The following is a 16,992-nucleotide window of genomic DNA, read 5'->3' as shown; positions in this document are numbered from 1 at the left end:
GAGAGTCAGAGTAAATGATATATACAGAGAGAAATGGAGGAGGGGAGAGACAGGTAGGGAGGGGAGAGATAGAAGAGAGATGGAGAGAAGGGAGAGAGAAGAAAGAAGCAATATACACTAAGGGTGAAGGGAATGAGGAAAAGAGAGAGATAGATAGAGAGGAGGAGGGAGGGGAGAGGGTAGAAAAGGAGAAGAGAGTCAGAGGTAGAGGTAAATGAGCATGAGATAGAGAGAAAGAGATAGAAGATGGGGAAAATAGAAGAGGAGAGAGAGAAAATGGAGGAACTTCAGGAGAGAGAGAGAGAGAGATGAGGGAGGGATGGGCAGAGAGGCACAGGGGTCGAAAGGAGATTCAACTAGTTACGCACAAAGTGGGATGAACCTTAATTATATCTTCCTTTACCCATCGTCTTTGATAAATAGTACATAAGTTGTAACTTCCATCTCAAAATATTCGTAGCCAAGAAAAAATGTGTACGTGCAAAAAAGTGTACATATATTCACAAGAACATTTTAAAGATAAGGTTCACACGTAACACAATGTGACTACATTACATCTCAACATGATTCATGATTGCAATGTAAAAATGAAGTGAAAGTAAACAGATTTAGTTAATATTCTACTAAAAAAATTTAACTTGACACTTGAATTCAAGCTTTTGTCCAAACTCAGAATGAAGTTATTCTAAGATCTGCGTTGTTCTCTTGTAATACACAATTTTTGACCCAGGGTCAGGTTTGACTGAAATAGTAGAATACGGACACAATATTAGTTTTAAGAATTTTTAAGAAAATAACATTCTTGCCGATTATAGTTTTGATTGCCTATCTTTGGGTGTTTCTTCTTTGCTCTAAGAATATCATTAGGTCTGGAGTCTTTTCAAGAGAGACTAATTTGCTCTCAGATTTATCATGTGAGATATATAGGCTACTTTAGCAAATCTGAATTTTGAGCTCAATACAACAATTTTCATACTCCCTTGACATAGGTAACAGGATTGTAATTATGATATAGAAAAAGTTTGGATATTGGCTAATGGCTATTGGATAACACATTGGGGTATTTTTGCACCATTCTTTCCAACTTTGACCAGCAAATGAAAAATATGAAGTCCCACACTTTATAAATCCATTACACATACACACGTATTCCATGAAATCTGAGGCATAGATACTATGAGTAAATTTTCTGTTTCTTGGCAAGCCACGTTATTCCTAATTCAGTAACTATCACTGGCTTTCTTTCTCTGACATGGAATTTCTGCAACTCATCTTCCACTTCCAGGGGCATCACTTGAACAATTTCAAAGTGGGGGTTGGGTGAGGGGGGGGGGGGGGTGGCAGACCAAATTTGGTGACAAGTTTGAAGGATGCTACCACAGCAGAAACTTTCATGAATTTTTTGGTTTTTAGTTTTTAGATTTGGGAAAGAGAATTAATGGATATACTAAAGACATACACGCAATCTGTTGAATAATTCAGTTTCTTTCCAAATTATGCAATGCTACCAACCAAACCATCAAAATTGTACGAGTTATACTCCTAGTGAAAACGTCAGGGTGTGTGAGATTGAATTGCAATCTACAGATGTTTAACGATCAATGGAAGCATTAATGGTCAGTGCATTCACATGACTGCCAAATTGGCAACAGCTGAAGACGAGTTGCTTAGTTACCGTGTGTTTACTATGAAGCGTATTCAAAATAATTTAACTTTGAAATTTAGTATTTCTTTCTGGCATGAGTAAGGAGTGACTGGTGTAAATAAAATATACCTTTATCTTGGCATGCAATGTCAGAAAATGAATGATTTCCCAATTTGTGATAATGTTTTGCCAAAGATTGCCAGAGCATTTACCGCTCTTCTAATTGAGATGAGGAGATAGAGGCATTTGAATAAAAAAATCATTCTGACTGAAATGACTGCTTATCTATCTTTAGAATCTCAGGTGGAAGTTTTTTCTTTTAATTGTCTAAGGGCGCGTTCATGCTTGATTTTGAAGGCAGAATGAGCGATTTGAAACGCTCATCGTAAACGCTCATCGTAATCGCAGTTCCACGGTGCACTGTTCATGCTCACTTCTCCAAGCAATTCTCCTTGGGTGGCCTTCAGCTGGATTCGCAAACCTGTGTGCGCATGCTACGTAGACCCACTAGAGGTCAGTGCGTTGACCCCAATTAAACGTGTTTACAAATTGTAAACGCATCTTTTTGTGAGTTTACGATCGGCGATCGTGATCGGCGATCGGCGATCATGATCGCCGTTTTTCGGTGATTCTACAAAAGTGAGCATGAACGCAAGCGTGTTTTAAACTAAACGCGTAACAGATGCCTGATTCTGGCCATCAAAATCAAGCATGAACGCGCCCTAAAGCAGGTGCATAAATTGGAGTAAAATAAAAAAATAAACATATACCAGTATGTAACCATCTAGAAAATGCTGAATATTCCAGGTTATCATTGCATAAAGTGGACAAATTGGAAGCAAATATATTGACATGTAGTTATACCATGATCTGTTCGGAGCTGGAAGGGCTCAAATGGTTTATGACAAAGTTAGTGCCCTACTCGCTCCAACAAGATACCATATTCTTTACAACAAACAGGGTTAACAGTATTAGCTCCAGTGCATACATGTGCATGTGAAAAAGGGAAGATTATTCAGACAGTGTTACAGGGTGAGTGCATCACAATATTCAGTTTGTAAGAAGGTATTAATTAGGTGGTGCTGGGATACACAGGTAAGACCAAAGTGAATAAGGTTGACAGTGCTATAAGAAGAGAAGCCCGTCATACACAGTATAATTCAACTGTGAAAGGATTTAGAAAGATATATAGCAGTATCATTTGATTTGTAATATCACCATTTAAAACTATCCTCAAGGTTCCTAATGATCAAATACAGTGAAACCTGTATGTAAAGACGGCTCAAGGGAAAAGTAGTCTTCATAGGCAGATGGTCTTTATGTACAGATTCCTTTAGTACAGGTTTCAGTGAGAAACCATATTCAAGAGAAATGAAAAATCTGGTCCTTACAGACAGGTGATCTTTCTATACAGGTGGTTGCTTAAGAGGGATTGACTGTACTTGAAAATAATTAAATCATACATGTTCTGTAGGGTACTGTGAGTACTTTGATGATAAAATAAACTCCACTGTGCAGAGTATCGTAGCAACGTCAGACCAATTGCAAAACTGTTTCCAATTTGAAAACAATTTTCCCTTTTCTCATACTGAAATGCCTGTAAAAACCTCTTTGATTTACTACTGGTGTTATCATGGCACTTTAAAACCCCAATCAGACAGATTCTACTGATTTTGTTTGAAGTATCATACTGGTACTGCAATTTCTTTCCAAATCAGACCATGGATGGATCACAAAGTGTGTCTAGTGGGCTTTAGAAGTTGTTAAACACTGTTATGTTTCTAATATACACTGCATGCACTGTGATCATGTATAATTTGTTAAGAGTGATTATATTCAAACGGATAGTGAAAATTATTTCATAGATAGACATTGTGTTATAAAGAAGCAGAGTAGTGCTAGAAAATTAAGTCCATATGTGAATTGTTCTACCATGCAAGGTTTGTTAGAGCTAAGAAATGCAAGGCACCCACTTTTGTTACGTTACAACACACAACAAGCTTCGAAGCTGTAGCCTATTCTTAAAGAAGAATTGGTTTTCACTGCTCTATGCGCACCAGCGTTCAACAGAGCCTGGAATGAGTAGACTATTAAGGAAAGGCAGGAATAGACGGGGGATTAGTCTACCTAGTCCAGACTCAAAATACCATGGTCAGATTGAGAGCAGGAAAGGAAAATACTGGTCCATTTAGAGCAGGGAAAACTGACTCTATCTTGAATGAAGCTACAGATTCCGATTGAGTTGAGAGCCAGAACAGAGAGTTCATGATGATTTGGACAATTATGATTTGTTTTTGCAATGATTAAATAAAACCTACAATATTTATATCGCCTGTTGAGCGCAAGAAGGGTATTGACTCTGTGTTTAAGTATGTACAGGTTTAAAGCCCTACTAGCGTTAGGCAGACAATGAGTGCACTGCAAGCTCAACGAACATGTTGTTCAGCTTGGGACAATGTTAGCTTAGAGTATACTCTGTGAAATCAATGCCTGTCTGGTTCTCGGCAGATGATATATTAGGGACTTTTAGATTTGCACATCGACATAGTGGACTGCTACATGTGACATCCTTTTAAAGCACTGTGATGTCATTTTAAGGCAATGTCAGTGCCTTAAAAGGACGTCACACGTAGCAGTCCACTATGTCTAAGTTGTGTTGTAACTTCACAAAAGTGAGCAGCAGGCATTGGAAGTGATAGTAGGAAGGGTGATTACCTGTGCAAGTGCATGTGCAGGAGGAAGGAGGGCATCAGAGGAATGGGCGTTCCAGAAATCGATTGGCCCGACCCCACTTACCGATACCGATCCCGAGGGGGTGGTCGCGTCCGTCGTCGTCGAGTCTCCGTCGCCGTTCTCCTCATCGCTCGACTCGTCGTGGGACTGCGCATCAATGTTCTGAACCACCGTGCTTTCAGACAGCTCCATGATCGGTTCGTTCAACCGCTTTTCTTCGATGAACCTCGAGTCCGAGTTTAGTCTCTTGACTCTGCTGCCATCATCGGCAGATAAGTTCTTGACGATGACCCCGTCGCCGAGCATGTTCTCTCGCGAGATTCTCGCCTTCTCCCGCTCGCTGACGAGTTTCTCGATGGGTAACGACAGATCCGGTTGACTGCTCCCGTCCCCGTCTTCGTCTCTCGTCGGCGGACTCTCAAGACCCTGAGAGATTTTGGAAGGTGACGGCGATGGCGATCGCAGCAATGACGACGATGACGATGACGACACCACCAGTCTGCCGTCCTCGACGTCGGCCTCTACGACGTGGCTATGTGGAAGTCTATCCTCATCGTTTCTCCGCTTGGTGTCCTTGTAGATTTTATCGGAGTAGTACGGCGGCGGGGATTCTTCGGTGGGGGTGTCGTAGTCGTGACCAGGGAATGCAGGCACTGAGTTTCCTTTAGACAAAAAGAACGGAATTTTCGAAATGTTAGATCATTGTCTTTGATATGTGGCTAAGTATACATGTACACAAAAATGCAAGGAATCATTGTCTTTAAGAAACGACCAGTACAACAGGAGCGTAGATGTAAAATTACATACATAACCATGGATAAGTGTCTATCTAAAAACCTGGCAAAGACATTTTATTATGGCATATCTCATTATGAATATGACAGACAAAGAAAGCGGACAAAATATACAGTTCCTCAGGTAGACAAAGGAACATCCCTTCACTGCTATTATGTAAAAAGGTGAATATGCATGTGACACCTGTTCTACACATTTGTACATAATAGCAGTGAAAGGATGTTCCTTTGTCTACCTGAGGAACTGTATATTTTGTCCGCTTTCTTTGTCAGTCATGTTCATAGTGTCTAACACACCATGCAGCAGTCGCACAAGACACAGATGCAATTCCTCATTGACAAGATTTATTGTGTGGCACATATTGCGAAGTACATGCACGCACACGTTTTTCATTCAGGTAGATTATCGAAACATACTGCATTTGGAAGACTTGAAAATGTCACGGCATAAACAATGAAAATGCCAAAAGGCAGAGCAATTACTTGAAGGTGAGTTGTACCCCTACTACCTTGCTAGAACTCGGTAATATTAAAAGCATCAATTTACATAATTTATTATATGTCAAATTGAACATATTTTAGAAGCAATATCAACACCAACATTCAACCCTCATGCATTCTGGATGCAGCTTTGTTCGACTTTGTTTGCTAAATAAGCAGAATGGCTCTCAATATAATTTAACCATGGCTTTTGGTTCACCTTTAAAAATAAGTTTCATTCTTAGTCTGGGAGCATGCTTAATCAATGTGCCCATGAGATGAAAGTGTTTTGAAGTCACTGATGCAAATTAAATTAACAGTAAAGCAATAACGCAAATTCATCAAAATACGTGAAGGCTACATGAAAATAGTAAAAAAGTAAACAATTATTAAGAAATTAATAGTGGAGTTAACATGATTCTAAAAAGGTGAATGCAAAAACTTCAAAATAGTATTATCTGTTGATCTGAAAGCCAGAAAAGCATTAACTCTGCAAAGTGATATAAGTTGACACCCTTACTGGCTCCCAGCAGACAGTATTATCATGAAACAAAATGGATAAAATATATATGAAGAAAATAAGGTGTCTGAATGGAGAAATGTAAACAAATCCAATAATAACATGAAATGCTAATCAAAATAAAAAGTAAGATGGTTGGTGCTACTCACGTGCAGGCAGGCAAACTTATAAAATCACTCATTCTTGAAACATGCTCAGCAAGGGCTTAAAACAAATATAAACGATAGATACCTTTATTATGTCTGTCTTTGTCTACGCGTTTCCGCTCACCTGTGTATCTCTGCAGAGAAGAAGCGAGAAATGAGGGAAGAAAAATGAGAGTTAGACGGGGGATTCGAAAGCAATGACTCAAGAAACAGCTGAGAGGATGGTTATTTTTCATGTTTAACCTTGTCGGCGTGGGAGGGGAAAGAGGACGTGCCTTGAAGATCTTTCTTCCTGGCTGGGGGAACATTAATGGTTAGAGGTAGAGATAAATGATGGGAAAACATTGGCAGTTTCAGTATTATGATTGTTTACGAACAGTAGCCTTGGCAACATTTAAGATAAAGAGATGAAAACTGATGAAATAATGGTGATTACAAGAACCGACCCAACCCGACCCCCTCCCCCCCCCCTCCTCTTTTTTTAAATGATAAATCATACGAATATAATTTGTGCACAAATGTGTATTTTTGAAGCATGAATTTAAGCCATCATTTTTGCATAATTATTCAGTTCCAGACCAATAAAATGTTCTCATTTTTCATCAATACAAGCAGTTTTTAAATGTTTTTTAGAACACCCTGAGGCCTCTAAGTTTCTAAAGAAGACCTCTATTTTATCTTGTCTTATTGGCACTAATTAAATATTACCTAAAGCGGAAGCTGTATTACACAATGCCTTCCCCTATATGTAAGCAAAACCTGAATACTTTTTAGGGGAAAACCATAAAGGCTGCAATCCTATCACAAAAATGACAAAGTCATACAACTCAAATTAATTTTCCATTGGTGAATACTGCAACTTAGGTCAATTTATAAAATGATAGAAACTTCACATTTTGTAAATAAATTCCCATTAAATTACCCCTTTATAGTGCATTTGATGTTATACAATAAAGCATTGAACTCTATGATTGGGTCATTACCGGCATGTCTGCATGACATGACAGTTTCAGTATCTAAATTTTGCAATTGATTTTTGCAAACATGGGGAATTCGAAGCAGTATTTCCCTACAGTTTTTGCAAAATAAGTGGATGGTATGTATCAGGAACAGCTAGTACAAATATGTTTACTTGTAATTATACATGTTTTCAAATTACTGTCATACATAGAGCCAATGTTGAATCAATCAATAAGGCCAAATAAAAACACAAACATGTTTAGCGTCCTGTTTTTTTGAAAAATAGGAAGAAAGAGGCCCTTTTTTCTTTTTCTTCAATTTTTTTTTTAAAATCGGAAATAGATCTATTTTAGCAGTGTTTTTCATGTTTTTTTTTCTTTAACAAAAAAAATATTCAAAACAAATTAAAAAAAAAGAAAATTAGGAGGCGGCGGCCCCCAAAAAGGAAGGGGGCGGGGACGCTAAACATGTATATTTTTTAATGGCCTAAAAAGATAATGAACATCAAATTAAGGCAGTAAAACCAGCTACGGCGATGATAAGTTTAATCACCTGATCTCTCGAAGCGGCTCCGTTGGGGACGTATGACCCTAAGGTCATACTGCCTTGGACTCTCCTCTTCTCCCGCTCTTTCTCATAGACCTGACAAATCAAGAGATTGAAAAATAAACAGAGAATGAATGATGAGTTTATGGGAAAGGTGAACTGAATGACATCAAGAGATGGAAAAATAAACAGAGAATGAATGATGAGTTTATGGGAAGGTGAACTGAATGACATCAAGAGATTGAAAAATAAACAGAGAATGAATGATGAGTTTATGGGAAAGGTGAACTGAATGACATTTGATAGAAAAGCACAGACGATTGAATGGAATTTCTTATCAGAATATAATAATTATTCAATCTATAATGAATACAGCTTTTTGATTATTGTGAGGCTTTGTTTGAGGATGGCCAATGCTAAATGCTCACCACCTCGGGTTATAGCTGGGCTTCCAATTAGAGCATCGTTTCGAATGAAAACTTAATGAATCAGCATCTCGCTGTAGCCTGATCATCGCATAATACGAAAATCGTATAACTGGGCGGGGCTTATTATGAGCGTTCACAGATGATTTGTTTCTTTAAACAGCGTTTATTTTTGTACGATATTATTTTCTAATCTGTACGCTCCTTTTGGTGTATGATGGTTCTTTATACAATGATTCTTTATACAACTTTTCTTTATTCAATGTTTCTTTACACATGTACAACATTTCTTTATACGATTCTTTATACAACGTTTCTTTAAAAAACATTTCTTTAAGCAACGTTTGTTTAGACAACGTTCTTAATACGTTTCTTTATACAACGTTTCTTTAAAAAAAATTCTTTACACACTATTACTTTATACACATTTTTTATAAAAAGTTTCTTTATACAACGTTTCTCTATACAACATTTCTCTATACAACTTTTCTTATGCGATGTTTCTTTATACAATGTTTCTTGATAAGAGTTTCGTATGAATTTCCCTCAGCCTGAACGGGCTATAAATGTCATTTCCAGAAAGTTATCCAAATCATGATCTCCCAGTCTTTCTCCCATGGTGACCTGAAGGAGGGGAAACGTGTGAGTCACCTTTTCTTTTGATCTGATAAAGAACTTATTCTTGCCACTAATAACAACCCTCTCTCGATCTTTTACCCTACTTGAGCTATAATGTCTGTTTTAGGCTAGAAGAGTATTTTGTACAACTAGCTGAAAGAAGTGGTGGATCAGTAACTACATAGTTCTTCAAACTCCACATCTAGATCATAATCTGACTTTCTTTCCATTTTCCAAATTGTCCAAGGGCTGTTTTCCCAGTAATAATTAAAAAAAAAAAGTGTGAGATTTACAGAGCAATCCCAAGTTGAATAGCATTTTTTTAATCTAAAAGAAAACAAGAGGAAATTCAGTAAATCTAACTTAAATGCGATTATTTACAAAGCTGACAAGATTTATATAAGAACTTGATTCACAATACTATTACCAGCAAAATGAAGTAAAGACTGGGAGTCTGTATGTATATCGCATAATGTCATGAATGTATCCAACCAAATTAAAATGTTTGCTCTTGCCAGGCCTAAAATAGTCGTGATTTACAATAGTAGATTGCACATTAGAAAATCCATTCCACTCAGATCCACAAGGGAGTACTGCTAAATGTAAATGTAAATACATTATAATGCTACGTAAATACACTATAATGCTACGTAAATACATTATAATGCTAAATAAATATATCATAAATATCTTAAGCATAACTTATCATCGTTCTGGCTCTCAACAAACAATTGAATAAACAAAGCCAATGCCATTTCCTCCATTAAAGGGATCCGGTAACTTTGTCTCAGATTCTGAAACAAAATCCTGGATTTAGCTCATGCTGCAATGATAATTATAAACCTTTAGGTCAGTCAGGAACCCCATGACTTTTACAAGCCGATCGCCTGTCTGATTATCAAGATATTTACGATTGGAAATGGAACAAAATTTTGCGTTTGCCAAACGGTTTTCATAACACTACAGTCTATTGGGGGAAACAAGTATGGTAAAACTGGTCACTCAAAGATGTTTACTTTTTTGAGGTACTTCTTGATCATTTTGAAGCGCGATTTTTTTTTTAGGACTTCAATAGAACACCATATCACAGACACTGATAACACGTAGGGCCGTGCATCTCAGATTTAACATTGGTAAATGATGCCTTTAAACACTTACTGCCGTGAAATTTATCATATAATTCAATAGTGTTGATCATTTGCAAAGAAGTTTCATGTCTCTAACAATATGCTTTACCAAAAGTATAAGGGTAAGAACATGTCCCATGATTTACCAAAGACAAGTCTAAGGTAACATGTATTTTGTCTGATATTAGAGATGATATCATCTGTTCAGAGCAAGAAAAATACCACTTTGCATGAACTTTAAGTGTAAGGGTTGATGCACTTTGAGCTCAAAACACATGATATTGATTCAACTCAAATCAATTTGTTGGTCCTGCATATAAATAAAAGCATGATTGGCCTATAAATCATGTCCTGGCTGTTCCCATAAAAATACAAAATGTCAAATAAACATGGTTCATTACACCTCTGTAATTCCTACTAAATCTTGGATCGGAGCAAAGATGAAGTAAACTGATACAGTTAAAAACTAATAAAAGTAACCTCTCACCAATATAAATTAAAACCACCAATCATCCACAAACCACTGCCAAACTCAAATAAATCTTCTCTCCTAAGTCTCCAACATGAAAGTAGCAGAGCCCTAAATCAATACAACTGACTCAGATGATGTCCAGTCCAGGTCTGTCTGTCTTTTATTGTAGGCTCCTATGCAGCCTCATGCTGTACATTTTTAAGCAAAGTATATTCAAATGAAAGACTTCATAAACCAATAGCAAAATAGGATTTGGGAGTGAGACTGAATATTCAAAAGGAAAAGGAGAAGAGAACCAATGATAAGTAAGAAGTGAAAATACCTAAAGCATTCACACAAGATCCACGAATAAAGAATGAGAAGAGAACAAAGGAACATACCAGGTGAGATGGAAGACTTGGTATGTAGAGGAGATGAATGGAGGAAGGGATTGGGTTGAGTAATTGAAGTAAATGAATATGTAAGTGAATAAGCAAATGATGTGAAATGAATATGTATAGAGAGAAGAGACTAGAGAAACAAATAGTCATTGTAAAAAAAAAAGGAAGGAATGAGTCTAATTTTGACTCTTACACAATGATACATTAGGTATTGAATTGCGTTTACTGTTCTATTTTACTTAGTAAAGTACTTGAGACAATGTAAACAAATATGTTAGATTCCCCCCCCCCCCCCCACATTCATCTCATTACGACACACAGTTTTTGCACTTACAAAAAGTACTGAACAGTGAACACCTGTACAAAAACTCAAAACGCCCAAAACGTAATAAGAACATGGCTCTATTTCTGTCTTGTCATTAATCTGTGTGACCTTGGCAGGTCGTGGGGAGGGGTGAGAGAACTTGAGGAAGGAGGAGATAAGCCAGGAACGATTAGTTTGAACTTCAGGCGCTCCCCCATTAGCCACCCATTAGCCAACTAAGCTTGTGCATAACATACTAATCAGTAATGCTCAAGAAAATAGAATAGAGTTTGACATTCTCTGTCCCCATCAGCCCAAATTAAGTGTGATTCCTTGAGAAATTATGTAGCTATAGCTTTTGAGTGCGTCTCCAGTTTTCACTGACAAATAAATTGGCCTAATATAAATGTAGGCCTATTAGCCAATTAAGCTTGAGCATAACATACTAATCAGTAATGCTCAAGAAAATTGAGTTTGAAATTCTCTGTCCCCATTAGCAAAGTGTGCTTCCTTGAGAAATTATATAGAGCTTTTGAGTGTGTCTTCACTGACAAATAAATTTGCCAATTATGAATGTATTTGGCGTTTTTCATGAACAAGGCCTAGTAAATGTGGTTGGGATAAGATCATAAGAACTTACTTTATAGGTAGCTTAAAGCGAATTGAAATGGCACAAACTGCGAATCTGAAGTACAAAAGGTACAATTATTTTCAGATCTCAGTGAATTGGGAGTTTAGATTTAACATATCTGGATGACAGTTAAGGAAATATCATGCCTAATCAATGTAGTATATTCAGTTACTAGCCACATATCCTGATAATATATTTCTACATGTAACTCTGTGTGATCAAATTATGACTTTCAACAATTATGCATTCCAGCTTTCAGGCGCTTCTTTTTGTGTCATTATAACTTGCCAAGTTGCCTTAAGACAATCATCCCAAATGCTTCAATAGAATAGCCCACATATGTGTCTTCTTCAATGTGAATTAGCTTGAGATATTAGTGATCTATTTACCTATTAGTGAGAACTGAAGGTGCGCACTATTTGCACAACTCATGCTCGTGAGAACAGGCCTATAGAGACTTTGCAATGGAGTGACTTGCCTGGAGGAGAGGGGGTAGGTCTGCATGCAGCAGAGAGAGGTGTATGACTTGGTAAATTGTAGTATGCAATGTAGAAAAGAAAAGAATATAGTGATAAAATAAAGAATGGTAGAGAGAGTGAAGGGTGGGGGGGGGGAGGGAGAGAGAGAAAGAGTGAGTGAGTGAGTGACAGAGAGACAGCCAGACACAGAGATTGGAAGAGGAAGGGCATAAAAGAAATAAAAAGGTAAAGTTGAAAAGAGAAGGAAAGACACAGATGCAGGGAAAAGGAGATAGATAGATAGAGAGAGAGAGACAGAGACAGAGACAGAGACAGAGAGACAGAGACAGAGAGAGACAGAGACAGAGAGAGACAGAGACAGAGAGAGAGAGAGAGAGAGAGAGAGAAATACATGGACAAAATAAAGAGAAAAAGAGAGAGAGAGAGGGGGGAGAAAGCTAAATTGTGACAAAGTACTAGAGACTGATACAGAGATGTGGAAAAATTGAAAGAGAGGGAACGAATGGACAGAGATATACAGAGAGGGTGTCAGACAGACAAGCAAACCATTAATCACAAACTATAGAGGCTCCTTTAAGTCATCTAGGGAACATGACAGAGCTTCATTTGACACGCAAGCTCTCAAAACCTGTACGTTATCATTGGAAGCACTGAAGTATATTACACCCTGCCAAGAATATTGAACATTCCCTTAATGAGAATGCACTTCACAAGAGGCGAAGAAAACATTAGTCAGAGCAAATTCTTTCCTGGATGTAGATGTCATCGCTTAGGGGGAAAGCGAGAGGGCTAACATTGATCCTCAGGAAGCTAGGGGTTTCCCCCTTCTCCGCTCTCCGGCATCCTATTCTCACGATATGCGAAGCACTTCACCTGAAGAAGGGCAACACTCTTGTAGATGTAGATGTATTCATTGGTTTCATGGAAACAGGAGTCAGCGCCCCTTCTACTTATCCTCTTCGGTGCCACTTTAGTTAACGAAAACTTTTCATATGTAAACTCAAGAGCAAAGTTTTAAATCAAGTCTCTGCTATGGCTTTGAGTTGGACACTTGTGTGCAAAATAAATGCAGGCCTATGATTAAATCCACAATGTACTGTGTACCGTGCCACAGCCAGTTTTGCAGGGAGGGCCAGCTATTCATGGGAAAATAAAAATGGATAAGACTTTGCCCACCATGAAGTTCAAGTCTAGATAAAGTCCAACAACTACGCCACACTGTGGCGATGTTTCACATGAATTATAGAAATGATATGTAACTCGACAAAACTCAACAGAAATGGGCATATAAAACTGCCCAAAGTCAGACATAACATAGTTATCAAGATGCTTGGCATTTATTATCCCCAGAATAAAAGAGTATACATTAGATATTTTGATTTTTTTGTAACCCCTTGTTCACATACGTTTCAAATTGAAATATCAACAATCCTGCAGCAAAATGCTTCCATCTCTGTAATTTATTAAAGACAGATTGAAATTTTGGAGTCTTAAATGTTAATTGTAATTTCAAATTCTCAATCATTTAATAATTCATACATAAATTGTATTTGTACATAAATCGCCCGTATTTTGCCACACTTTTTTTTTCTTGGTAGGAAGTTTTATACTGTGTCCTACGTGAACATGACATCGGGGTTCAACCTGGTGCATTCTGTGAGCCTTCACATAGAAACAGATTAGTCAGAGCTGACAAGCAATTAAGGGTCTTAATTGATGGACCGGGAAAACCATGAGGGTGAAGCCCCAGGATTCTACGAAACCCCATGAATGTGGTTAAAAAGTTCTGTGCCCTGTATGATATTTTACTTTTAAAGCCCCACTGCACTACTTATAGCTAATCACGCCGTCTATATAGCAAACAATGCCTAATCGGTCCCTGCTGGTCCCCCATGATCCCCTTTTTCTTATGTTAATCGATAGCTGATTTGATGAGATAACCACCTATCAGTGACCTTGCAGGGAGGTCTAATCTCCCCTGGCCAAACTAGTACTGACAGGCTTAACATATTCTGATGCAGGTCTCCAAAGAATTCTGGGGGTGTTTCACAAAGACTAAGATCAACTTAAGTTGGACTTGAACTATGGCAGGCAACTTATGCCCTTAAAATGTCTTGAACCAGATGTAAAATTAGAGGGAAAAAACTTTAGAAATTATGATCTTTAGATAATGTTTTTTCCTTCAACAATAAAGTATCAAAAAAAATGTAAATTCTGTCCCTTGAGAGACCAATGGTGAGAGCAACCAGTGGCCTGAATGGCCTTGCCATAGTTCAAGTTCAACTTAGTCTTGTAAAGGGTTAAACTCTTTCTTACCCTGTTCCAAAGTTCATCTTCTCCTATTTGACCTCCTTTGAACTCTGTCATGATGTTAGCCAACTCCTCGCAAGTCAGGTTACAGTTCACCGCCAGCCATTCGTCTGAAATAAACAACAAGATTAAATAAATCATTTAATATCGCACTTTCATTTCAACTGACCAGTTTTTGACCAATTGTAGAACTCATTATTTATTCAAACAACATATATTATATCACATGAATGTATGCCTTCTTCCGTATATGCTCATTTAAAGGGAGTGTAGCTTGGTAAATACTGGTTAACCCCATCTACGTCTTCTTTTGGATATCTGCATGTAAACGAATGGACTTGATTAACAGTAGTCTGCGACTTAATCTCTACATGTCAACTTTTGCAAAATAGACCAAAGTTTTCCTCACGATTCATTTCTTTCATATGTTGCACGCACGTGGTTGCTGCGGTGGCATTGTCCGTAGTTGTATTACACCCGATTGGCCGGAGTCAGGCCACAGGAAAGACACTCCCTTTAACATCTATAACTTTATTGACTATTTTCACTCATGTGAAAAGTCAGATAGTTGTAATAATCTATCTATTCTTAGAACCCTGGGACTGATTAAACCCAATATTTAAAACCATGAAAATATTGTCGTAACCGACACCAAAAGCCACGAAACAAGGGGTGCATATGGATTAATATGAGCAACAGACCAAGTGTCATTTTGACTCATACTTCTTAATCCCCTCTTTAATCCCTGGTTCAGGAGTGTGGACTTTGATAAAAGGATATCTCACTGACCATACCTTAGTGTGTCACACTGGTCAGACACCTCAAGGCCATGCGCAAATCTAGCTGACATAGCAATCGCCGACTACTGAGCTTGTATCTATACAGCTATGTTCCAACAGTAAAGTTTGCAAAACCTTGACGTTTTAAACAACGATCCACTAACAATGACGAGAGTTCACACGGGACCAGAGTATTCAAAGCTAACTACGTGCTGGGAAGTCATTCATTTTAAATACCAGTTGATGTAATCTCAAATTAATTGCATCCACAAAGCGCATAACTATGAGTGAGGACAACTCGCTGTTCGTAGTTGACCTTAAGATTTGTCATGGTTTGTTTCATACTACGAGTTAAGTTAAATTTTCGTGACCATGAGTGCGTTCGCACAATTCACACCATACCTGAACAAGGCTTTAGTATCGTCACATGTATGGAGCAGCACTCCTTAATGTATGAGTGACCCTAATATTTTATCAAGAAAGAGTTAAGGGTTTATCGAGTCTCAAGTACATGGACTCCTAAACAGATAATCAATGCTTATATCCTGTAGGGAAATGGGCTAGGAATCTCCTCACACAGAATCCACGTCATCCACCAACTGGGTCACCAAGTCGGCAACCATGTAGCGATCGGTCCAGGCATGGACAACACAAGTCTAAAGTATTTGTTAAGGTGCCTTTATACCAACTGATACTTATTTATCTTTCTCTTTTAACATTTTTGTAACGTAACCAAATTTAATGCATAAGTCTTTGTGAAGTGCCTCAATACAAATTATTTCATTCCACTGATAAGAATAATAGTATTTCAATAGTCAGAATCCCTTCTCCCTCTCTTATTCATTTTCTCCCATTTCATCCTTCTATCTCTATCTGTCTTTCCATTCCATATTTCCCTTGTCCCACCCCTTCTCTCTCTCTCTCTCTCTCTCTCTTATTATTTCACTCTTTTTTAATTTCCTCATTCCTTTCTCTCCCTCTCTCTCCCTCTCTCTCTTTCTCTTTGGTTCTTTTTTTCTCTCATCACTCCCTATCCACATTTTGAAAATCCCTCAGAATCAAAGCTGTTCATGCATCTGCTTTATCCCATCTCTGTTTAAATTAATGAGAGAGAGAGACATACCGGTAATAAAATGCATCAAGAATATACCCCTTTCTCCCTTCAGACAAGCAGAACTATACAATGTTTCTTAATACGATCATATAGATCCGTTTACTAACATATATTCAAATGTATGGACGTTTCTTTCTCAGAGACCTAGTGATGAGGTGTTCGATCCACCTGTTATTAAAGAATGAACTACAATACTTGGAATCCAATCTGCATACATTACTTGTTGCTATGCCAGACAAGCCTCAGCCAAGCTTTCAGGCTGTCAAGAAATACCTTTGTTTTAAATGTATGCATAAAATGTGAATATGTCTGTAGACCAGTCTATTGCATAGCCTATACAATACATATTTATATTTTCCCTTCATTTTTCAACTTTTGTACAAAATATTTATTCATACATTATTTGTATAAAAGTTTAAAATAACACTGTGTCATTCTTATCACTGACCGTTAAACATGTAAGTTTTTTACATTATTTTGCATATATTTTTTCTTTTAATAATGGAAACAGAGCCCTCTGGAAGAGCAT

General features: G+C 37.6%; 1 protein-coding gene across 6 annotated transcripts in view; it reads right to left on the bottom strand.

The window, feature by feature from the left end:
• Nucleotides 1-16,992, bottom strand: part of LOC100893663 (SAM and SH3 domain-containing protein 1) — a 74,149-nt gene that overhangs the window by 21,606 nt on the left and 35,551 nt on the right. For 2 of the 6 annotated variants that reach the window (XM_030995479.1, XM_030995482.1), the window contains exons 4-7: nucleotides 14,577-14,680; nucleotides 7,831-7,920; nucleotides 6,404-6,452; nucleotides 4,361-5,040 (exon numbers count right to left, since the gene is read on the bottom strand). In XM_030995479.1, the coding sequence (XP_030851339.1) occupies nucleotides 4,361-5,040; nucleotides 6,404-6,452; nucleotides 7,831-7,920; nucleotides 14,577-14,680 (923 nt within the window). Of the gene's footprint in view, nucleotides 1-4,360; nucleotides 5,041-6,403; nucleotides 6,453-7,830; nucleotides 7,921-10,481; nucleotides 11,015-14,576; nucleotides 14,681-16,992 lie in introns of those variants that run through there. The other 4 variants (XM_030995481.1, XM_030995483.1, XM_030995480.1 and 1 more) reach the window with 3 other exon arrangements.

The sequence above is a fragment of the Strongylocentrotus purpuratus genome, unplaced genomic scaffold, assembly GCF_000002235.5.
Source record: "Strongylocentrotus purpuratus isolate Spur 01 unplaced genomic scaffold, Spur_5.0 spur5_scaffold_21, whole genome shotgun sequence".
NCBI lineage: Eukaryota > Metazoa > Echinodermata > Echinoidea > Camarodonta > Strongylocentrotidae > Strongylocentrotus > Strongylocentrotus purpuratus.
Note: the sequence above shows the minus strand (reverse complement) of the source record. Positions and strands in the feature narration are given on the sequence as shown.